At 39.1% G+C, this 26,107-nt stretch overlaps 1 protein-coding gene across 2 annotated transcripts in view; it reads left to right on the top strand.

Annotated features, from left to right (window-relative positions):
* Nucleotides 1-26,107, top strand: part of CERK (ceramide kinase) — a 97,021-nt gene that overhangs the window by 48,203 nt on the left and 22,711 nt on the right. For both annotated transcript variants that reach the window (XM_088457596.1, XM_088457595.1), the window contains exons 4-11: nt 412-534; nt 2,059-2,184; nt 3,928-3,991; nt 8,015-8,160; nt 16,363-16,437; nt 18,127-18,279; nt 20,329-20,434; nt 20,860-20,930. In XM_088457596.1, the coding sequence (XP_088313722.1) occupies nt 412-534; nt 2,059-2,184; nt 3,928-3,991; nt 8,015-8,160; nt 16,363-16,437; nt 18,127-18,279; nt 20,329-20,434; nt 20,860-20,930 (864 nt within the window). The remainder of the gene's footprint in view (nt 1-411; nt 535-2,058; nt 2,185-3,927; nt 3,992-8,014; nt 8,161-16,362; nt 16,438-18,126; nt 18,280-20,328; nt 20,435-20,859; nt 20,931-26,107) is intronic.

Genomic DNA, 26,107 nt, shown 5'->3' with positions numbered 1-26,107 from the left:
TTATTTGCTTATTTTAAAAACTCACAAACTTACCATTGAAGTTAGAGAACACTTTTAAAATAAAATGGCATGGATTCACGTGCATGTATATGTGTGTATAATTTTATTTCTTTTTTTTTTGTATATTTCTATTCGTTTTTTTGATCCTGCAATTTTGGTGTAGATTTCAAAACGGCTATACAATTAATTTGTTTTATTTGTATAATTTATAATCCAAATTAAGAAATATGGCATGCATTTTTTTTGTGTGTGTGTGTGTGTGTGTGTGTGTGTGTGTGTGTGTGTGTGTGTGTGTGTGTGTGTGTGTGTGTGTGTGTGTGTGTGTGTGTGTGTAAGCGAAATAGGTTGTTTTAGTGTTTGCCATGGATGAATGTGGAGTTGTTTGACAAGCTTTGATTTCCTGTCCTCTAGTGCACTATGTGCAGAGAATGAAGAAGCATCGCTGGCGGTGCAAATCCGTGACCTTCTGGTGCAGTGATGAACTTCTTTGCTGCCAATGGTTACAAGCACTTAATGATCTACTTGAAAAACAGAGTGAGTTCTATTTTAATTTCAGTTCAAATTGGGTATGAAAAATGTCACCAGTAGCTTAGTACCTGTTAGAACTAGGCCTGTATTAAATTAGTTTGTGTTCACAGCTCAGTTTAACAAAATGGGATAAAATGTATTCGAAAAGCTATTTTTTAAAAACAGTCTACCAAAAAACACAATTTTTATCTCTTTTCATGCTTTTAATTCAAATAAAACTGTGTTAAAGTGCACCTAGAAAAGGTTAATGATACCATACAATGTACTGAATCTTTGAACCCTGCCCATCGTGCTCAAATTTAGTTTGAATGTATTGCAAGATTTAGAATTTATTTATTTTTTTTTTAATCCGATTCGACAAACCAATTTGAAAATCGTGTACAAACACACTTTAGTATCTCTACTTTTCCTGGCTTTTGATGAGGTACTGTAATAATGGGATGCGGTTAATTTACCGCCGCCCAGAATGCCAACGGCGGAAAGCCAACCCGGGACTAAAGATAGGCGTCGAAATGCTGATGCCTATCAATAGCCCCATGCCGAAATCCAGAGGCGCCGGGGATAGTTAGGTTGTAGCCTCAGGGGGGAGGGTTATGGTTAGTCACCTCCAGGAGGACTTAGGGTTAGGTACCCCCCGGGTAGGTTAGGGTTAGGTACCCCCGGGTGAGGTTAGGCCTAGGCACCCCTCTGAGAGGATTAGGTTTAGGGTACCGGAAGGGCGGATTAGGTTTAGGCACCCACGGGGGGGAATTAGGGTTAGGCACCACCAAGGGAGGGTTTGGGGGGGGGGGGGGGGGCTCAGGGGAAGGTTAGGATTCTTACGAGCCACTGTCAGGATGTCCTTCCTTTTGGGCTTTCATGGTCGGTATGAGAACCAGTGGCTATTCATCCGTCGGTATTTCATACCGATTCCGTAATAATGAATCCTCAGCTAATGCTTAGCATTACAACTTAAAAATGGCTATAGTAAATTGATAGGTTTATTATTTTTATTTATGATTTACTTTAACACCACAAAAGCAGTACTAATTTGTTCAGATATATGCCTACTGGCCTGATTGTCTGCAGTTGATTTTGAATCTGAGCTGTTGAGGGATGGTTATTCCTGCTGCTGCTGCCGGTAGCTAGCGCAGTCTCTGGGCGTGACCTGTAATATTGAACTTGAAACCTCTACAAATAGGCCCTCCTGTCACTGCTGTAGCCAACATCTTTTTGTGTGAACCTTCACAACAGTGATATATAGGCTCATTTAAAGATTTGGTGGCCTGTTTATACTGAATGTATTTATTTGTATATCCCTTCTAGTAATGTTTTGTATTATAGGTATTCTATTGTAACATAAAGCAAGCTTTTATCAGTTTTGCTTCAGGTTTAGGCATGTATTTACATTTTCAGCCAATTAAATGCAATAATTTTGTAGTATTGATAACTTAAAGTGGGCCTGCAGAAAAATATTTGCAAGGCATGTTTTATGTGGAATGGTTTTCTTGTTTAAAAAATTATTTAATTTTTTTTTTTTTGGTACTACAGCATGGAGACCGAAACACTTACTTGTTTATATAAACCCATATGGTGGAAAGAAAAAAGGAAAACAAATATATGAAAAGAAAGTGGCTCCTTTGTTCAGCCTTGCCTCAATCTCTACAGAAGTCATAGGTAAAGAGAATAGCCTGTCTTTTTATCTAGTTAAAAAAATTATATTTATTTTTACAATAAAGCACAATGAAATAAACAACTAATTTTGTTATCCTCACTTAAAAAAAAAAGTTCTGTTCCACAAATAGCTGCCCAGTTGTTTGCATGTAATTCTCTTGCATGGGTCATTTGGATAATACTGCTCCTAAGTGGTGATCTTTAAAACATGTGAAAAAGCTTCAACAAGAATTAACATTCATTATAGTGTATATTCTACATACTTTACTATTGCAGTCATGGAGGGACTGGAGAAATGTTGTTGCTTGCCTGCTAATCATTAGTGATAGTGCACTGGAACATTAAGATGCTACCTACCTAGCTAACATACTGCAGTTGTCACTATGAGTGTCACAGTGCAGATAGCAGTCTTATTTTTATCTTTATAATTGCAGCAACTTGTAAGAATCTGTTACTGTGGTAATTATCAGAATTATAAGTATTCCTATATTTCATCTGCTTTTTTTCACTTCTCTTTAAATGGATTTTCTTTTGCTTTCTCTTTGCCTTCTGCATTGACACTGTGGAGTTTAGCATGATCATAATATCTGTATTAATTAAAAGAATGTATAAATTATTGTGTTTCAGTTCAGTTAGAATAATTAAGTAGGTGGTGTATATGTTTTACTTGATAAGTGGATGATTAAAAGTCTTGTATGTGCTGTAAACACAAATTATAATACATACATACATACATACATACATACATACATACATAACATACATTTTGCAAAAGTTTTAAGCAGGTGTGGAAAAACTGCTGCAAAGTAAGAATGCTTTCGCGACTAACACTAAGGGCTCCCCGGAATTACCTCGTTCAGGCTGGCGTCCTTCTGGATTCCGGCGTCGGGATTAAGATAGGCGTCGGAATACAAACAGTCTATTTTAAATCCTGTGTCGGGCTTCCCCCGTTGGGATTCAGACCGGCGGCATGCCGTCCCTCGGTCTGATAACTACATCCTGGATTTTTAGACTTGCACAATATTAGAGATTTCAACAGACAGAATAGAGCAATATTGTAGTCCTGTTATGCAGATCATCTTTCAAAAAAGACTTTTTCTTAAACAATGCGGGCAACATAACACTTAAAAATACCTGGTATTTTTTAATACTTAAGGCCTCTAAACTGTTCATACTTCAACACTTCGGTACTCGCACAGCCAGTAGGATCTTTGAACACTATTAAGAGAAAGCAGACTATACACCTGAATATTGAAGGTGAATATTTGAATGGAACAACAATACAGGAACACAGGATATGCTCCATCTGTATTGCATATATACACACTCTCTCTTTTTTTAGTCTCTAGTTGCAGTGATGGTTGAGATGCTGTCACCAATAGCTGTTTGCGGCTCACAGTGAATTTACCACAGGCACTGGGAAGCACCCATGTGGATGATCCCTTATACCAGAGGTTCCCAAAGTCCACCATTACAGTCCACGTTTTAGGGATATCCATGTTTGAGCACAGGTAACTTAATTACTTAATTAGTACCTCAATCCATTTGATTTAACCATAGCTTGGATATCCTTAAAACGTGGACTGTAATGGCGGACTTTGGGAACCTCTGCCTTATTACACGTATAAGCTTCATAGCTCAGCAGTCTTAAATTTAATCTGACAATTATTAAATTAATTTAATTGTTACTTGATGAATACCGTTTGCCAGTAAATAGTTATCTGTAACCATTTACTTTCTATGCAGTGACAGAATGTGCAAATCATGCTAGAGATAACTTGTATGAAGTCAATCTGGAAAATTATGATGGGTAAGTATTACTGTTTTAAGGCAAAATTATTGGGCTGTATGTTTTAAGATAACATTTACTTTTATATTTTTTTAATATTATCCTCTTAAAATTGTAAACAATTAAAAAGTAACTAAAAAAATATTTTGGGCTTTAGTCTACTCTTCCTGGGATCACAGGTTGTAGCTGCTAATTTTGAAGGATATTGTACGGTTGACTTGATCATGAGGTTGGTGAAAGGTGCTGCATCACTAAGGGATTTCCCATTTTTAGAATAGAGCAGTGCTTCCCAAACTGTGCGCCGCGACACCCTGGGGTGCCTCGGGACACTGGGAGGGGGTGCCTTAGGTTGGTGGTCCAGCACCAAATCAAATTCTTTATGTTCAATGTAATTTAAATATGTGCACAAAAAGAAGCATAAACCTGTCCACCACTATATAACCAAACCTAAGGATGACAGGTCAGCACAGTTTACTTCATTGTACTACTTAACTAAATTTTTTTCAGAATTTCTCAATAACAAACTTTTGGCTTAGGGGTGGTGTGAAAACAATGCTGATGCACTAGGGCGCCATGATTCAAAACCGTTTGGGAACCCCTGGAATAGAGAAACTCCAATAAATATTTCTAAGCAAAAATTGATTTCAATTACAGGTTGAGTCTCCCATATCCAAATATTCCGAAATACGGAATATTTTTAGCATGACTGAGATAGTGAAACTTTTGATTTTTGATGGTTCAATGTACACAAACTTTATGAAGGCACAAAATTATTAAAAATAAAGTATAAAATGACCTATATGCTTTGTGCATAAGGTGTATATGAAACATAAATGAATTTCATGTATGTACACAAACTTTTTTTGAGCCATAAAATTATTGAAAATATTGTATAAAATTACCTGCAGGCTGTGTGTATAAGGTGTATATGATTCATAAATGCAATCTGTGTTTAGATTTGGGCCCTATTCCTAAGACATTTCAATATGGTATACAATTATTCCAAAATACGGAATATTCCGATATCCAAAATATCCTTGGTCCCAAGCATTTTGGATATGGGAGACTCAACCTGATCATACTTGTTAAACTATAAAAAAATGTATCTCTACTAGAGAAAGTAGATAACTATTACCTCATAAATGGCAATAACCAGTGTAAAACATAGTTTCTTCTGTTTAATATGAATATTGTGCTTCTTGCAGTAAAAAAATATAGTTAATCTGAAACCGGGTCTTTAGGACAAATAACCCTGAGTGAAGAGAGAAGTTAATCGTCCAGAAATATAGCTATTTAATTGCTTAAGATTTGACGATATATAGGGGGTTACGCAATAGTTGTCAATATTACAGAACTGGTGTGATGTGGCTAGTTTGACGCTAAATTTACTGTCCAGTGCATAAATATTGGGACATTGACAGAATTTTCATATTTTGGCCTCTATTCACCACCACTATGGCTTTGAAATGAAACAAACAAGATGTGCTTTAACTGTAGACTTTCAGATTTAATTTGAGGGTAATTACATCCAAATCAGGTGAACGGTGTAGGAATTACAACGGTTTCTATATGTGCTTCCCACTCTTTAAGGGGCCAAAAGTAATGGGACTATCAACTCAAAAGCTATTTCATGGACAGGTGTGGGCTATTCCCTCGTTATTTCATTATCAATTAAGCAGGTAAAAGGTCTGGAGTTGATTCTAGGTGTGACATTTGCATTTGGAATCAGTTGCTGTCGACTCTCAATATGAGATCCAAAGAGCTGTCACTATCAGTGAAGCAAGCCATCATTAGGCTGAAAAATCAAAACAAACCCATCAGAGAGATAGCAAAAACATTAGGTGTGGCCAAATCAACTGTTTTGAACATTCTTAAAAAGAAAGAACGCATCGGAGAGCTCAGCAACACCAAAAGACCCAGAAGACCACGGAAAACAACTGTGGTGAATGACAGAAGAATTATTTCCCTGGTGAAGAAAAACCCCTTCACAACAGTTGGCCAAATCAAGAACACTCTCGAGGAGGTAGGTGTACATGTGTGAAAGTCAACAATCAAGAGAAGACTTCACAAGAGTGAATATAGAGGGCTCACCACAAGATGTAAACCATTGGTGAGCCACAAAAACAGGAAGACCAGATTAGAGTTTGCCAAACAACATCTAAAAAAGCCATTACAGTTCTGGAACAACATCTTATTGACAGATGAGACAAAAATCAACTTCTACCAGAGTGATGGGAAGAGGAGAGAAGGAAAGGAACTGCTCATGATCCAAAACATACCACCTCATCAGTGAAGCATGGTGGTGGTAGTGTCATGGCGTGGGCATGTATGGCTGCCAATAGAACTGGTTCCCTTATATTTATTGATGATGTGACTGCTGACAAAAGCAGCAGAATGAATTCTGAAGTGTTTTGGGCAATATTATATGCTCATATTCAGTCAAATGCTTCAGAACTCATTGGACGGCGCTTCACAGTGCAGATAGACAATGACCCGAAGCATACTGCAAAAGCAACCAAAAAGTTTTTTAAGGCTAAAAAGTGGAATGTTATGTAATGGCCATGTCAATCCCCTGACCTGAATCTGATTGAGCATGCATTTCACTTGATGAAGACAAAACTGAAGGGAAAATGCCCCAAGAACAAGCAGGAACTGAAGACATTTGCAGTAGAGGGCTGGCAGAGCATCACCAGGGATGAAACCCAGCGTCTGGTGATGTCTATGCGTTCCAGACTTCAGGCTGTAATTGCCTGCAAAGGATTTGCAACAAAGTATTAAAAAGTGAAAGTTAGATTTAGGATTGTTTAGTTTGTCCCATTACTTTTGGCCCCTTAAAAAGTGGGAGGCACATATAGAAACCGTTGTAATTCCTACACCGTTCACCTGATTTGGATGTAATTACCCTCAAATTAAATCTGAAAGTCTGCAGTTAAAGCACATCTTGTTTGTTTCATTTCAAAGCCATTGTGGTGGTGAATAGAGGCCAAAATATGAAAATTCTGTCAATGTCCCAATATTTATGCACCTGACTGTATATGTATATTGAAAAAGCAGTTCAAGCAATGCTCAACTCCTCTCCACTGAACACTCATTGCTATGTGGGTCGCATCAAAAGTCTACCCCACAAAACTTTACCTAGACAAGTCCTAACAGAAGAAACACTGAACTTCTCCAGTAGAGTTACCGTTGTTGGCACATGATTCTTCATATATGCAGGGTAGTCTTGCTCTTTATCCTCTTATGCTTTACTCCACTACTGTTTCAGTAGAAATAATTGTGTTTTCCAAGAGGACTTCTATTAAAATGCCAGACATCCATTGAATTTAGATTTGGTGTCTGATGAGATTTAGTCACCTGGACTTTACTAACGTGAGTCCAATGTTATTTCTCACAATTACCAGCAAATTAACAAAAAATCTTGACATACAAAAAAATGATATGCAAACAAGCATTGCCAGTAATAAATATAAAATGCAAAATAAATCTTTCCTAATCATGAAAAAAAATCCCCCCCACAAAAAAAATCACTTAAAAGATAATATTTGTACCCAGCAAATACATGGAGTGGATATGCAAACTGCCCCAGTGCTGTGAGGCACTAATGCTAACCATTACTACTGTTCATTCTAGCACCCTGCACCTGTCACAACCTATGCAGTTCCTCTTTCATGTCTGGGATGTTGCTCTCTGTTATGGTGCTTCTAGCACACTCTGGTCTGTATCTCAACAGTTTGTTGCATAAGCTGTTTGTGCCATAACACCAGAGCAGGAATGAGGAACTGCACAGATTGAGACAGGTGCAGGGTGCTAGAATGAACACTACATTACACCAACCATGCTGCCCACAATGTACTGTGCAATATAGCATGATACGTCCTCAATTACATTTTTTTATTTTTTTACCATTTGAGATCAAAAGGGGTGAAGGGTATATAGCCTTCAGATATAGAACGCGTGGTTTAACTTTGTTTTCATTACACAAAAACAGAGGAGCTGGTAATATTTGTTGTGTAACTGAGATTCCTTTGTTTTTATCACTGGCAGCATTGTTTGTGTTGGTGGCGATGGAATGTTCAGTGAAGTGCTGCATGGCTTGATAGGCCGGATACAAAAGGATTGTGATGTTGATCATAACACTCCCAAAGTCCCATTATCTCCATGCAATATGAGGATTGGCATTATTCCTGCTGGTAAGGCGACTAATTATGTTCATGCTGACCTCATATTGTTCTGCTTCGTTTGTGATTTTGTGACATTAACTTTTCTGCTCAATGATGCAGCTCATTTTAATATTCCATATGTGACCTTGCAGTGCTCCGAAAGCTCATTTTAAGTATGGTACAGAGCTAGCGTATTAAAGTGATATATTCTGGTTCATGCTAGGATCAATGAGGATTAAACTTAATGTATATGTACTCATTGGGTTTGTCTGATTCTGCACAGGCTCGTTTTCTGTATTTACTTTAATCATTGTGTTTAAGTGTTCATAAATGTTAATTCTTAAATGCATTTACTTCATGAATTGGAAGTGTATTCAAAAATGAGTTTTAATGCAAATTGCGTAACCCCATTGATTTTGTGATATTGAGTGATATGACCCTTTTTGCACCTTAAAACTGCAGAAAATATTTTTTTAAAATTGCCCCTCCCCTATTGAAAGCCCCATTACATGATGCTGTTTTTCCCCAGGATCCTCCTTTTGTGGAAAACCTTTCGGGGTGAGGTGTGAGCGGCAGTCAAGTGATTGTGACTTGTTAGTGGGCTTCCTGCTCACACTTCCCCTTCACTGCTATTTAGAATTGATTACTTACATTGATTTACTGATGGTATATTGCAGAATGGGAACAGAACCAAGAAAATGGCTGTAGGTAGCAGCCCCAAAGCGTTTGCTAGAGGGATGGCCAACACAATGAATACATTTAAATCTTAGAGTTACTTTGGAGGTTCTGGAAATACGCTATGAGCCATTACATATAAATGTGTATTACCTTTCCAAATTTTCCTTTCCAGATATAGCAGTACCATATCTTAACCAAATGATAGCAACACCCCTTGAGCAAGTGGCCCCAGCTACTGTTCACACTCCGCATCTGTCATGATGTCAGCCATGGCACTCTAAAGAACCATGGCATAAATATTGTACTTCTCATGACTTTCTCACACATACTGGTATCTGCCACATCTATAGAAATGCTCTAGACACTGCTAAACAAACCTACTTCCAAGCTCTTAGCTGTCGTTTCTAACCCCAAATGTCCATTTAATACATTTAAATCTTTTGTCACCCCTCCCACACCAAACATACAAAGTACCATCTGTGCCAAAGCTCTTGTTTCCTCCTTTAAGGAGAATATTGAGAGCATCACACTTGAAATGGTATCTACTTTCTCTGCCAGAACTTTCTCAATTCACACCTTGATTCCTCTGGCACCTTCTTTCATTTGATACTACAATTAAAGACGATGAATCTTCTCTCTTATGCTCCAATTCCACTACCTGCCCTTTTGATCCTATACCTTCACAAATCAGTAGAGCACGGTTTCCTGTGTTCATCCTAACCTTAACTAAATTCTGGAATATCTCGCTCATCATTCAAGCATGCAATGATCACTCTTATTGTGAAACAAACCCTGAAATTTTCTCCCAAATTCTCACTCTAATTACCTTTGCATCACTTACCTCCCATGCCCCTCCAAGCACCTTCAGAGGTTGCCTACACTTGCCTCACATGCTTTCTTTCTCACACAACCTACTTGTTCTTCTTCAGTCAGGCCTTCGTTCCCAATACTCCACTGAGACTGCCCTGTTTATGGTGGTCATTTATTTGATCACCCTTAAATCAAAAGGCCATTACTCACTTCTAATTCTCCTGGATCTCTCTTCTGCATTTGACACTGTTGACCACTTCTCATAAAAACACTGCTTTCTTTAGGTCTTCAGAACATCCTATCCTGGTTTTCATCCAACTAATCAAATCGCACTTTTAGTGTTTATTTCTCTGTATCTACCTCCTTTGTAACAAACTAAAAAGCTCTTTTGTATTTCAGCATCCTCTCTGTGTATGATAACCAAATTTAATTATCCTTTTTGGATCTCACACTCTGTATTATCCCGTTTCACTGACTGTTTTTGTACTATTTTATCTCTGATGTCTTCTTGCTACCGCACACTCTTTCAAAAACTGCGTAATAATAATCCCACCAGTCAACAGTAGTTACCTACCTGACATCTCTGTTGACAACACACAAATCACCCCAACCCCCCCAAATCCCACTTCCTAGGTGTCATCCTTTTATTCTGATTCCAAATCCTGTTACATACATCTAAAACAATATTTCCAGAATCTCTGTCTCAAGACAGATCCTGGAAAAACTTTAATTCTTGCACCCAATTATGCTGCATTGACTGTTGCGTCCTTAGTGGTTTTCCACGAAACAGACTTTCACTCCAAGAATCTCTTTAGAATGCAGCAGCTAGACTGATTTTCCGTGCAAAATGTTATTCTGCTGTGCTGCTCTGTCAGTCCTTACATTGGGTGTCTGTATTTTACTGAATTCAATATAAAATGCTTCTGCTAACATAAAAGGCCATAAACAACACTGCACCAATATATATCACTTTCCTTGGCTTAAAATATGTTCCAACTTGACCCATCTGCTCTGCACAACATAAGCTTGTCTCATCCGCACTCATTACCTGCTCCCATACCCAACTACAGCACTTTTTCTGGGCTGCACCTACTCAGTGGAATTTCTCCCTTGCACAACAAGACTGTCCTCTAGCCTTAGCGATCCCACAAAGACATTTATGTCGGTCCCAGGGACGACTCATTGAAAAAGTTATGGGTCCTATTTCAGTATTTATGGGTCCCATAATAATGTATGGTTATGAAGTCAATAAATGATATATATATTTTAAATATACCTCCCCACATGCCCATTAAATGCCCCTCAGACTTCTCCATATGCCCTTTAATTGCTAGTCAAACCTCCCTCGTGCCGTACCTCCCTATTGCCTCTTAAAAGCCCATTGGATCACCCATGTGCCCTAAGACATCCCCACATGCCTTCAGACCACCAAATATGGTTAATTTGGCAATCAAATCTATCACATGTCCTCGGAATTCCCATGTGCCACTTATAATGTTCATAAACCCCCCAAATGCATTTTATATAGCTTCAAATCTCATGTGGTCACAATTAGTTAATATCAGATTTTGTTTTAGTCCACATTTAGTTTTATATATGAACCAACCTTTTCTTTTGATAGGGCAGATAAAATTATGTGAACATTAAAGTCACTTTACCCATTATCAAGTGCAGTATAAAATATGATAATAGACCCCAAGTCACATACATCATAGTTGTATACAAGTTCTGGATCTCACAGATTCAAGGGGTTGGTTGTGAGCTGCACTCCTTACTGTGGTGTGTGTTTATATGTTTGAGTGTCGTGCTGCCGCTAGTCGAAAGTGAGGCTTTCCAGTCCTCAGTCTTTGGTTCAAATAGCTTTAGGTACCAGGGTGCAAAAAGGGTGTTAATCTCTTTGGGCAGTGTTGGTGGGAAGGGACAGATGGCGCTGGTTATGTTAAAGTAGGCCAAGATCAGTATAGGGTTGTGAAATAAACATTGCAGGTGGATATAGAGAAACCACAGATAGACATTAACATTAAACATGAAGCAAAAATAAAATTAGTTACAGAGATGGTAATAGCATGTGAGGTATGTATTAGCTGCTCCCGGCTGGGGTGTTGGGTCAGTTGGTGCAAAGAATGTTCGGTAGGGATGTACATAAGAAGCCAGACATCGAATGGTTGCCAGGCTTCTGACATGAAATCAAATGATGCTATGGCTACTAGCCATAGTATCATTTGATTTGATGTCACATGTGGTTTTTTTTGAGTCCCCGCTGTTCTTTCTTGCATAAAAGATGCGGTATAGCTCGTATGTGTGAACCCTGAGCCTTCAAGCATTTTCCAGAAGCTCCCCTTTTCAGGCAATCTTGTCAAATGATCAGAAACACTCACTTAACATTACAAAGCTATTATACCTAATTACCTCCCCTCTGCATAGTTGAATCAAAATTTACATGTGTTCTTTCCATACTCAAACAAAATAGCTCCTCACAGTGATATATAATTGGATCATTCAGCTCACTTGGCACCTTCCACATGTAGCATGTAATCTTATGTTTCAAATTCCTATTTCCCTATAGATTGTAAACTTGAGAAAAGGGCCTTCTTATCTCTCTATTACCCAGTCTTGCTTTATTACTGTGTTCCCACAGTAACAGTGTATGCTGTCACTATGATAATAGATGTTAATAAAGAATCTTTATAAATCTGAAAACTTGCTAGCTAAATTCAGAATTTTTTGTTTTCTCTTTTTAATTGAAGACTTTATTACGGTGGTATCGTAGAAATGCAAAAGCGTTCGATACTACATAGTGCAATCACAACTGCAGAGCACAAGAAGCTGTTGCACAACTTGGCAAAACTTATTTTACATATCCGTAAATATGATACTACTGAAAGATCTATTGTTATAATGTGAAATTACCCAAAGCGTTTCTGTTAATGCCTTTTTAAAGGGGTCTTTCACTTCATTGATATTTTTTTATTTCTCCCCAATAATGGTACTTTGGCAATCCCTCCCCTGACACCCCACTGTTTGCTCTGTTTAGTAGGCTGCTGAACCCTACTTAAAGCCCTTGATGATACTGGGTGAGATGACCCCTAATACAGCCAGAGCTGAGTAACACCAAAGAGACCCCAGCCATATGTGAGCTGGCTTAATAGAGCTGATTGTTGGAGGTATCTCCACCAAAGTACTATCATTGGGAAGAGTGCAATTCACAGAGAGGGGAAAATCCCTTTTAAAGTGCAAGTAAAGCCAACATTTGATTGTTTATATTGGTTACTCATCTGGAGCAGGTTATCGTATAAATATTTAGGCACTTCTCTCAGACCATGACTGATGTGCATTTCTGCAAAGCAAGTATGCCTAGTGGGGATTGGTTGATTTTATACATGGGTGTAAGGTTATGTAATCTCACTTCAACTCGGTCTGTATCCTTTTACCAGTATCCAAATCCTTCAGGTCACCCTCTGTTGGAGAGTGTTTGGTCATCCTTTAATGCTACTTTTCCCACTTAGCTATGCGAGTGCTGCTTGTGTACCATTCTCAGAGGGTGTGTGATTGCAAGGATCAATAGAAATCTTCAAAAGATGATGCATTTAGCATCTGTGAAATGATCGAGAGCAGATACTGTATTATCTTGCCAGTACTATTTTGGATGATGATTTTTTGCTTTTTGTTTTGGACTACTAAAATACCACTATGTAGTGCATTGACTGTAATAGTTTTTAAATGTGCCCTGTAGCTCTGTAATAAATGAGTTTTGCTGCATTGTACTCGTCCTTGTTATGATGAAATGTACTCTTGTGTATCGACTTTACTCTTATCAATGTTCTTTGGACTGGTTACACGGCGATCCCTTATTAGTCAGTCTACCCACCCCTTTACTTTCATACACAGCACAATTTCTTTCCTGAGGTCTTGAATTATTGCAACAAACTCAAAATATAATAAATACCTCTGAAATCCTATTGCTCTGTAAGGCAGAAGTTTTATTAGTAATATGTCAAAGACTGAGATTTATCTGATGTGTTGACTTGAGCGTATAGTTCTATTGAAGCACCATTTTTTTCCCTAAGAGCTGGAAAGACTAATCCTTTTTTGAGAAGCATATGCCCTTGGAATTACATTAAACTTTTTATGTGGGCAGTGATGGAAATAGGGCTGCTTCTGCACAGCGTTTTGATCCATTGCGGCTTTTACTACAAGCTTAGTAAAACTGGATTTAACATACAGTAGCTTATACTGGGCATGTTTCCAGTTCTTCTCCACAGAAAAGGCAAATAAATGAAACTCACCAATTTTCTGTCCAGACATAACAAAAGCACTGTCTATTTCTGGGATGTAAAACCTAATCATACAACCAGCTGAACTATCACGCTTTAATTTCCGTTGTGAGTAGGTGCTTTTATTGCAGTTGCTATTTTAGCTTTTCTTCTATGTATGTATTTAGTGACTGACTTACATTGTTAATATGATCTGGACAGGGCAGATTTCGTAGCACTTTTTCTGGAACAAGGAAACTGTAAAGATGTGAACTATACATCTAATCAATAGTACATTTGTCAGAGATAAAGCTAGTAACCCTTAGTGTGACATATTAGAAAACAAACCAGCTTATCAGATCATGATCTGGTATTTTATTCTTTAGAACATTGCTAGAAGTCTACTTTGGTACCTGGGACTAACTAATTTTAGGCACATTCCAGTAGGGTAGAGGTTCTCAAACTCAGCCATAACAATCCAGGTCTTAAGGATATCCATGCTTGAGTCCAGATGGCTAAATCAAATTTACTAATGTACTAATTAAGTCACCTGCATGGGTATTGTTAAAACCTAGGGTAGATTAATAAAGTGAGAGTTTTTAGAAGTGGGAGATGTTGCCCATAGCAACCAATCAGATTCTAGCTATTATCTTGTAGAAGGTGCTTGTTAAATGTTAAGTAGAATCTGGTTGCCATGGGCAACATCTCCATTTCTAAATACTCTTACTTTAGTAAATATACCCGCTAGACTGTAATGGCAGAGTTTAGGAAACGCTGCATTAGGGTGTGATTTCTGAAGTTGAATGCACACCACTCCTTTAGTGATATTAAATTGAGTCCTATCAGTACCTCATATACGTACACTACACATGTGAAAGTACATGAAAAGCACACAGGACTTAACTGAATTAATCTAGGTCCTGTAAGTCTGCCTCCACATATCTTTTGAAATTCGCTACTGAGAGACACATTTAGCAAAGTGAAGCATTTCTTTTAGTAAAATGGGCTGACTGAATTAATTGTAAAGTGCTGTCTTGTTAAGGGCTAGGTGCACATAATACAGGTGGAATTGGACAAATGGCGCGCTTTTGTGATTTGGAGATTGTTCCAAAGAAATTTGCTCTGTCTGTTTACCCAGTATCTTTCTACATTTAGGGGAAGAGAATCAGCTGTCACAGGGGTTAAAGAGCATAGGCCCTCATTCAGACCTGGTCGCAAGCGCTGAGCGCTCGCAACCGGGTCGATGTTTAGGCCCTGTGCACGCGCCAGCCCCGGAGCTCACTACAAAAGGGCTGGCTGTCAATGTTGATCGACAGCTCGGCTCGTTTTGTAGGCGGGGCGGGGGGGTGGTTTCACACACTGAGGCGTTCCATAAGGACCTCTCGATCACAGCAGGAACCTCCCTGGGGCTTGCGGTTGCCAAGGCCCAACCTTAGGGGCTCGTAACAAGCCCCGATGGTCGCGATAGTCTTGACCATCGCGACCATCAGCCTGGTCGGTCGCTAAAGCTGTGGGTGGTAACCCACAGCTTAGCTAGAGACCAGGAGGCCGCACTTAAAAATAGAAGCGGCCTCCCTCATTCAGAACGAGCGTTCGCTTCTTGCGAACGCCTCTGAATGAGGGCCATAGGGGGTCATTCAGACCCGTTCGCTCGCAAAGGACGCTCGCAAACGGGTCGATGTTGCCCCACTGCGCATACGCACGACGGAGGGAGCTCCGTCGTGCGCATGCGCGAGACCCGGACTGCGACAGCCAAGCTGTCATTCCGGGTCTCGCACCAAAGGGGGCGTGCTGTCGATGTTGATTGACAGCACGCCCCCTTTGGTGGGCGTGCCGGGGGTGTGCCTGCCAGACGGAGGCGTTCCCATGGGAACGCCTACCGTCTGAAGCCGGCCCCACTGACATCACTAGTGATGTCAGTGGGAGTGATTTTGGCTCTGATAGAGCCAAAATCACTCCAGGGCTTGCAGCAGCGAGACCCTACCGCAGGGTCTCCGTCGCAAGCCCGATGGTCGCGATGGTCAAGACCATCGCGACCATCATCATGGACGCTCGCTGTAGCTGTGGGTGGTAACCCACAGCTATGCGAGCGTCCATGAGGACGCTCCAAAAAAAGGTAGATGGGCCCTGATTCAGAGCGAGCGTTCTGGTCAGAGCGTTCAGCTCTGAATCAGGCCCATAGTGTGCTTACTATAGACACAGCAGGTATTTAATGTAATAGGTATTTGATGCACAAAACACAGCCTTTGATATATACCTATGACAAATACTGGCTTTACTTTCTATTTAACCAAGGGATCTTTATAAAAGTCATGTAAAAGGCTTAGAGATCCATAATCAAACATGGCCAGCAGCTGTCTGGAAATGTTGTACTTTGTTATAGAGTATAGTTGCCTTGTGTGCATTTTTCTTTTCTTTTTTTTCCTCCAATGTTAATCTATTTCTTTAGTATTTTTATATTTAAATACAATATGCCTGTGTTTGTTTGCAGGTTCTACAGACTGCGTATGTTTTGCTACTGTGGGTATCAGTGATCCAGTAACTTCTGCTTTGCACATCATTTTAGGTAGGTTTTATATATGATGGTATTAACAAATACTGCCTGTGCCAAACATTTTGAGTTCTGATCTCTTCTGGTGAGCCAGCTATCTGTATAGAATTTATCCTGGGGGACAAAACAAAGGTTGCTATGGGGGTACTTGTTGCTCACTTCCCCAGCCCAGGGCTTTTCCTGACACTGTCTAAGCAGCAGGGTAGGGGAGGAGTAGTCCCTGCCCACCTCCACAGTCTACACAGCTGATAAGATTGCAGTTGCTGAGGTCGGACTCCTGATCATGGAGAGACAGCTGATGTTGGACAGAGTGAGATCAAGAGAGATCACAGACTGTATGGAGCAAGGCCAGATTAAAAATGTGCAGACGGGACTCCATCTCCAGACCTTGACATAAGAATAGGCCCATCGTCATGACCGCACGTTAATGACCAGTTGGCCACACAGTCTGCTATAAATCCTAAGTCTAAAAATTGTATTTCTATTTTAATCACAAAATGATACAATTTTTCTACTTTTAGAATGTAGGGAAACATTGTGTAGGGATGCACATGCCCACATGGCACTGGCCTCACCCACTCACCACTTGTCACAGCTCCTCTGCTTCTCATAAAAAATCCTTAATCCAGCACTGGTATGAAGTGAGAAAAAGAGCACAGACAACACAGTGAGACCTTAGCATGAGGGATGTGCCACAAGATCTTAATGACAGATAGGTCCCAAGACCTTAGAACAGGCAATGAGAGGTAGGTACGGGGAGTGAGACTGCAAGACCTTAGTTCCAGTAATCAGAGAGAGAGAAAAAAATCAGCCTCTGACCTGTAGGAGAGCTGTGTCCATAAATGGTGCAATAGATAATGCAGTATGATGCCTGACCAATAGTAAGTATTTTCCAACAGGACTCCTGCTGCTATGTATGGGATGACTTGCTTGGGTTTATGAACAGAGAATGGCTACAATTGCAGTGAATCTATACATTGCACTGCACATAGATGCTTGCTGGTCTGCAATGACTCCATGTTCTTTGATCAGCCATCAAGACTAAGAAAACAGTTGTGTTTCTTTATCCACTTTCAACTCCAAGAAAATAGTGTTAAATTAAAGAAAAAAAAAAGATTGAACAGAAAACTTAATGCATTTCTAATGATGATGAACACACCTTACTTGCTATTTTTGTGTATATATAACGCATGCCTCTCACCTATACACAACTGCACATTCAATGGATATCAGTACAGACACCATAGAAATAAAATATTTTCACCAGTCATGGCTGAATTTATCCATCTTCTTAGCAGTTATTCATTTTCCTCAGTACTGATAAGTGCGAACGGGACATGTACTAACCGCAAAGTGTTCTTAAGAAACTTTCTTAGACCTTATCAAGGAAAACTCAGTTTTTCTCTGAATAATCATAGTGTCACAGGATCTTCAGTCAACACAAACTGCTTATTTAAATCACTTCTAAGGTATTAATGGTGCAGTGGGAGGGACTGTGGTTTTTACACTATTTTGTCCAGATTCCAGAAGTGACACATCCTCCTCTTAAGAGTCTCATTTGTCCTTAATTGTTGAAGATTATTTCAGAAGTACAATCTTATCATTAAAAATGCAACCCTTTTATATGAATGGCAAGGAGCGGACATACCACCCTTTTGAAAATGGTTACTCGGCGTATTCTTCTTCTTTCCAATATCTAAACAGGCGATTCTCAGCCCTTGGATGTTTGTTCCGTTCACCACAAGAAAATGTTCCTGAAGTATTCGGTTTCTTTATTGGGCTATGGTTTCTATGGTGATGTTGTAAAAGGTAGTGAAAATAATCGATGGCTGGGTCCTGCTAGATATGACTTTTCAGGTAAAGTAACATATAATGTGTGTTTTTGTTTTGTATAGTGGCTTCAGGAAATACATTTACATTTTATAGTTTGACAGTCTCTGTCTTTGGTTTATAGAGTTTGGACAGGTGAGAGCAGTAATATGGGACATTCATAATAGAATAGGATAATCGATGACAGACTGCGCACAACAAATTGTTATATATTGTATTCTTTGATCTTGGTAAAGAATGCTCATCTGTAACATGTTGCTGCTTATCAAATTTTCCTGTTTGTACAGAGGAATGTTTTTAAATGTGATGTCCCAGTAGGAAAATTAAAAATACATTTACAAGAAAGTAGTCGAAGATAAAATAAATTCACAAATTACATTTACATTTTTAATTGCTTAAAATTTATTTTGCTGTGCAACAGTGATCTATCATTTTATTGTCCTAATCTTTCTATAGCTTCAAAATTATAAAATATAATTATGGAAATTGTATTTATTTTTGTTTGTTTGTTTTTTATCTCTGTACTTGAAGAAAATATAAATTACAAAAAATTTAGTTCAGTAAAATTATTTTTGGTTTTACATCAGAATTAACCGAATAACAAATTACAACTAAAAATCACTGAAGAACACTCCTTTTATTTATTAAATCATTGCCTTTTCCTCTCTTTCCACTCTTATGTTTTGATAACCTGCTATAAGTATATTCTCTTTCTCTCGCTCTCCTTGGTTTAATACGTAAATTGTGACTTTTCTATATACACTCATACTGGGAAAAAACCCTCTGGACAACAGTAGTGCTGTGATATGTTAGACAGAGTAAAAAGTGTGCTTGGCAAGTGAACATTAGTAGGTAACAGGTCGGCAGAGATGAACATGTATATACTGTATGTCAGTAGAGGATAGAAACAAAAATAACACCTACTGTACTGGCATATTATATAATGTAATATCGTTTATTATTTAGTGCTAAAAGATAAAGATAAGCCAGCTCCTTTGGTTAGCACAATATCTCCAGCTTTTTTCTGTCTGTTTCTCGGATGTGTTAGGGATCAAATGTTGTAGACTATGGAGACAAGTAGAAGATAATAGTGTATTATGACCCACAAAGGAATATATACAAAGTGCTCATGATTTCCTATAACTCAAGGTGATCATTTGTTGTCATGAATGTAGTGCTCATCTGCGTACTAGATTAAAGTAAAATGTGTTGAATGCTTTTCTGTTGACTTTGTTTGGGTCCAAAATGACCTCTCAGGATACTTCTCTTTAGACCAACTCCTATAATAGTAGTGAAACAAAGAGTACATACATAGTGTAGTGATTTGTTTAAAATATAAGTTTAAAAGAATAAGCAATGAAAGACATGCATACATTATAAATAATGGTATAAAGCTTATCTAGGTTTTATCCCTCTTTGGGAAGTGCTTGGCAACACAGGGTGACCCTTGGAAGTCCAGCAAGATGATGTCTATAGTGAATAAGAGCAAGAGTCCAACTAGTCAGAGGATAGGGTCAAGTTTAAACAGGAGCAGTGTTTAGTTCCAGAGCATTTTGTTTAAGAATTCATTAGGGGGTTGTCACACATTGCAAGGAGGGTATTTATAATCCAAAGTACCATTTCTCATATCGTACTTAAATGTATATATTTCTGTATGCAGCAATAGCCCAATCAATTACATCATATCCATGTGCCATTATATTCAGGCTTAAAACCCTAGAATATTATATTTGTGTACTGGGAAGAATAAATATTTATCCACTTTTGAGTTGGACTAATAGCTAGCATACTTTTGGCATTCATTCTTTCAGTTCATTCTGTATATACAGGTAGACATAATTGCTTTCCTGTTGCAAAGTCCAAATCATGGTATGTAAGCAAACAGTCTGCAATCTGTAAATGGTAAATAAACTTAGACTGCAAAGTCATAAAATGTCCTTTTAAAAGTAAAACAACAAAGTAATATAGACACTGGTACCTGCTGTACAATCAATCAATAACTCCTGGCCGATCATGCTATTTTCATATATTTTTATGTATGAACATTGTAGCATTATTTTACTTTTTTACTTTTAGGTTTCAAGACATTTTTATCTCATCGCTACTATGAAGGAACAGTGTCTTTTCAACCAGCAAAATGGGCTGTGGGGTCTCCACGGGACAAAATTCGCTGCACATCTGGGCAAGTTCTTTGGTTGAAGAGTGTTTTAGAATGCAGAAACTGTTACTTTTCTATGATTTTTGAAAGCACAATGAGAGATTAAGTTGGGTACACACCTAAAGATATGTCTGCAGATTGAGTGATCTGCAGATGATGGTTGTTCATACACACTGAACCACCATCATCTGGCTACTGGTACCACTGGACGAGACCCCCTCCCTGAGGCTACAGCTACAAGTGTATGGGCGGTCGGCTGATCACCCGTATACACGGCACGATAGATAGATATATCTGCCATCGGCTGTGTAGCACAGCGGAAGCAATATGTCTGTACACACTGGCCGACAGGCACACTATATATTGGCTGATCAATTGATCGGCCAATAAATCTGCCAGTGTGTGTACCCAGCTTTACTCTTCCCTGATGTTAAATTTTGTTCTTGCAGGTGCTACATTTGCAGGCAAAGTAGTAATCAGCTGGAGGAGCAGCAGAGAGCCTGTGGGTTGGAGCACAATGGTGAGGCTAATGAAACTGTACACTCTACTTCTTTTGTGGTGAAAATGATGATAATTGGGTAAATATTGTTTTTTGTCCAAGGCTTGAAATGGCTAGTTCAGGGTCAAACAAATAAAGCTACCAAATATAAAACTGTGAATGAGTTGGCATAGAGATTGGGCTATGACTTATTTTATCTACACTATTAATTATTATTATTATTATTATTATTATTATGATTTTGTAAGGTGGCACAATATTCCATAGCACTGGATGGAAACATACAAAGTAGACCAAATAAATGCAGACATTATAACAATGGATAGAATGCTTTCATTCTAATAGGAGGAGAACACATCTGAAGCAAGAGGGGTGAGGTTCAGAGGGGAAATTCTCACAGTTGTGAGGATGCATTAGTATGAACAGTATTGAGTAGGGTGTTTAAAGACTTGAAGACTCTAGGAGATTCTGGGCTTCTGTGATAGCCATTTCCATAAGTGGGCAGCGGTATGACATGGTAGAAGTCTTGTAAGCAGAAATGAGAGCTGTTTGCCAGAGACTAGGTAAGGTGCAGGTCAGGGGTAGTTGAAATATATTTTACTATAGTTTTGAGATGTATGAAGCAGGTGTGGGTGATTAATTTGAATTCGATTCTGGAGGACATGGAGAACCAGTTTAGGTATTTGTAAAGTGGTGCAGCAGGTTTTGGGCAGTGAGATTAGTCTTTCTGTGGCATTTACCATGGATTAATGCAAGGATAATATTAGTTAGGGGAATGCCAGGTAGCAGGGGGTTGCAGTAATCAAGGCGAAAAGTGTTGAGAGTGCAGTGAAGTGTGTTTGGTAGCTTCTGGGGTAATAAGAGTATTTATTTTAGCAATATTTTTATGGTGTAGGTGACAGGACTGCGAGACAGACTAAATGTAAGCAATAAAGCAGAGTGTGGAGTAAAGTGTGACACCAAGGCAGTGGGGTTGAGTGACTAAGGAAATTGTGGTGGTATTGCCAGTGAAGGAAATTTGCATCTCTGGGAGGATAGAAAATTATAAATTATATTTTGCAAATGTTGAGCTTTTATGTAGTGTTGGGACATCCATATGGATATAGCAGGGACACACTTGGTTACACAGGTCGGTGGTTGTACAAAAGTTGCTCAAGTAGTTGGAGAGAATGACTGGGTCGCGAGATGGTTTCTTTAGAATTGGGTAGATAAGTGCATGTTTGATGGAGGATGACTATGTAAGTGGGGAGAGAAGTTGAAATGATGAAAGAGGGGGCAGAAAAGTTGGAAATTGAAACAGTAGGGATAAGGAGGCATGTTGTAGAGATGAGTGCTAATAAACTAAATAAATGTGTTTTTACGAACAGCCACGTAATTATCATTGGGAGCCCCCTGGTTTCGCAAACCAGTTTTCTGGTGTCAGTGACGACTGGGTCTTTTTTTTATTTTTATTTTTTCATTTTTATGGTTCACCAAAATATGTTTTAATATAAAAGATAATAATTCAGGTGGGATCTGGCGTTTCTTTTGGTAGTATATTGGAAAATGCTTAAATGTTGTTTTTTATGTTTATCCTGAAATATCTGTTTCAAGTTTGAGGACTCCTGTTTTTTATGGTGGGTCTACCTTTTTGCCAGCTTAATGATTTAGTGCAGAGGTTCCCAAACTCTGTCCTCAAGGCACCCTAACAGTCCGGGTTTCAAGGATATCCATGCTTGTGCATAGATGGTATAATCCAGTGGTCGGAGAACAAGGGTAAATTACCCCATTTGGGGTAAAACTGAAATTCCTGGGGATAATGGACGGACAGCCGGGCATGCACATGAATCAATGCATGCCCGGCTGTCTGTCCATTACCCCCAGGAATGGAGGTCACTGGCGCCGGGTGCAGCGGCGCACCCGGCGTCAGTGACCTCCAGCCCGGTGCCGCAGGGGGGCTCTAAGCCGGACGCCCGCTGAGATATAACCAGCGGGCGCCCGGCTCCTTCCCTGCAGCGCCGCGTTAGCCGGAGGCTGGAGTTTTCTTCTGAACTCCATCTTCCGGCTCTCTTCATGCGCACTATGAGAGAGATGTCATGACGTCTCTCCCATAGTTTCGAGGAGCAGCCGGACAGACAGGACGGCGGCGGATGCAGGGGCGGGAATTAAGGTAAGTTTTTTTTTTTTTTGTACAAGCGCCACTATTGGGGCACTGCTACAGGGGCATAACTATGGGGGCACTGCTACAGGGGCATAACTATGTGGCCACTGCTACGGGGCATAACTATGGGAGCACTGCTATGGGGGCATAACTATGGGGGCACTACTATAGGGTTTCCTTCCTTTCAAACCAAGGGGGTAACATCGGCGTATCGAAATATATTTTGGGGTAAAAGGTAAAAAAGTTCCCTGACCCCTGGTATAATCAAATTAACTGAGATACTAATTAAGTCACCTGTGCTTAAGTATGGATATCCAGAAAATGTGGACTGTTAGGGTGCCTTGAGGACCAAGTTTGGGAACCACTGATTTAGTTTAATTAATTAAAATCTAATAGATTTGGTTCTTTTAGATTAATTTTACATGTTGTCGTGAATGGGCAATATTTTTTTAAGGGGACAGGTTGTGACACCTTTTTAATATGTTTATGCAGCATGTAGTTTGTGTGACACTCACGAATACCATAGCATATAAACCATGTCATGTAATATATATATATATATATATTTATATATATATTTATATATATATATATATATATATATATATATATATATAATATGTGGGGGAATTTTTTGTGCAGTAGAACTATTTAGCAGGTAATTCCTGTACCTCAGGATTGTAAAGTCACAATTGTGATTTGTTATTAGTAGGGTACATAGGTGACCTAGCTTATATTTGTATTTTTGAATGAAATCCCTGATGGGGTTGCTGGATTTTTATTTCATTGCTTCCACAATGTGGAAGTTGCACTGTTGAGTTAGTTCTGTGTGAATCCCAGGTGCACTGCTGGAACTTAAGACTTTGGGCCTGATTCAGAGCCGGACGCTATTTGCGCTCGCTCGTTCAGAAAAAGGGGCCGGATATTTAAATAGAGCGCTCGCTCTTTGCGGTCTGTTGACGACTCTATGTCTGAACGAGCGAACGAAACATGCGCTCGCTATTTTTTTAAAACGCCCCCTGACCGCTCGCATCATACGTCATCTCCGCTATTTATTAGATTAATCGAGTACATCGAAAGGCATCTGAACTGCTCGCAGTGCTTGTGGTAGCATTTTCCTACCGCAATCATGCGAGCAGTTCAGGCTAAAAGACAACCAAGTGACGTGGTCGATGACGCTGCTTTGTTAATTATGCACATCCTTAAAACGTCCGTTTTGACCGTTTGGCACGCCTGCGTTCGGATCTCCACTCCCCGTTTTCAAGCACCTTCCCCTGTTACCACCCACAAACGCCTCATTCTGTCACTCAAATTAGCAGGCATTCGCTATTTTGCGAGCACACAATTTCCGACCGCAATGACTGGTTCGCACATGCGTATTACAACCCATATGCATGCGCAGTTGTGCAAACATTGCTCGGAGCGAACAAGCGGCCGCTTACGAGCGGCTCTGAATCAGGCCCTTTGTTCCAGTCTAGTTGGTGGAAAAAAACACCTGACAATTGTTTGGCTTGTAAGTTAAAGGCCTAGTACAACAACAATAAGATCTATTATTGTGTAGACATTAAGAGTTCAAGAAGAGATCTACATTGTTAAATGGCAAGTGGAAGTATTTGTTCTGGCCTTAATGGTAGGAGTTCAGTCAAAGTTATTGTTATTTTTGTCAAAATAATATGTAAAGTTATCATCATCCTCTATTTGCCTACCTAATGGGTTATTCATTTTGAAGTGATTTAAGCAATTTTTCACATACAATCTCATATAATAAACATTTACTAGAATTTAATTGTTTTTAGCACTAAAAGTACAATTCATCAAAATGCTGTGAGTTTTGATTTATGTTTAATTTTCAAAATAACAACACTCTACTTGTGAACTACAGTACAATACATTAAGGAAACCTAAGTTTTAAAAAACATGATATGTTAATCATAAGATAGTGTTAGCCTTTTTCTGTAACAGATGGACAGTAAATGACTTGTGTTATCCTCTGAAATCTCTTATTATAGCACAGGTGGAAGTCACATAATTAGCTCATCTAGAGGGAAGGCCAAAATATTGCTGGTCTGCTTGTTTATTCACCTATTGTGATGTTATGTTAACAACTCTTGGTGAATAGTTGTAGCTCTCGCCCTGGAACATGCAGGCCAGGTTATTAACCCCATCTGCTGCTGCTATTGACAAGGTCAATATGAACAAAGACTAATGGGTTTATAGTGTTTGGCAAGTGTGCTATGAGTGATTTATCCAGATGTCTTAGGAACAAAAGACAATTATGGGATTGGCAGAAAGTCTTGCTGCTGAAAGGTTGGCGCTGGTAACAGTAGGGCTTCTTGCCTATCGAGTAGCCAACTACTTATTAAAGTGCCAAAATCAACATATAGAATAGATGCATATTTGTAGTGTGGTTATTTCAGACTGGCAAAGTGAGATTTCATTCTCTAGTTTCTCAGAAAAGGTGAACATTATATTTACATCTTAGCGGGGGCAAACTGCATATTTTACACTTGATTTTAATGATTCAGTACAGACAAACATATGTACTAAGTGCCTCTTTAAAAAAATAAAAAAAACACACCTGTCACTTTCCGCACCACCTTCCTTTTTACTTTATACTATTATTACAATTCTCCACACTTACATCTGCTGCCACTAAAAGAACAGACCTGAGCTCTTTGATAAAATGAACTGTGGCATGGAGGGCACTGCATGCACTGGGCTTCCAAAGCAAATGAAATGGAAACGGACTAATAAAGGAAAAACTTCTAAAGTGTCATTTCTGTTTTTACCTTCTCTGTTCAGTTTCTTGGGCTCTATGCACTACTCTATGTAAATAACCCCTCCTCCTGTATCTTCCATTTTGTGGCTTGCTGTTTGCACATTAATTTAGAGCTGTACACCACATTATAGTGAAATTATAAATTATAGTGAAAAAATTGACTCCTTATTTTTAATATACTGAGATTTTTCTGAGAATATTTAATTACTTTAGCATGACTTCACCGCATTAAACCTGGGTTGTCTGTTACATATTTTGCAATATGTCTGCGTAATATTT

This window comes from Taudactylus pleione, unplaced genomic scaffold (genome assembly GCF_031769625.1).
Source record: "Taudactylus pleione unplaced genomic scaffold, aTauple2 ptg000041l, whole genome shotgun sequence".
NCBI classification, from domain to species: domain Eukaryota; kingdom Metazoa; phylum Chordata; class Amphibia; order Anura; family Myobatrachidae; genus Taudactylus; species Taudactylus pleione.
Note: the sequence above shows the minus strand (reverse complement) of the source record. Positions and strands in the feature narration are given on the sequence as shown.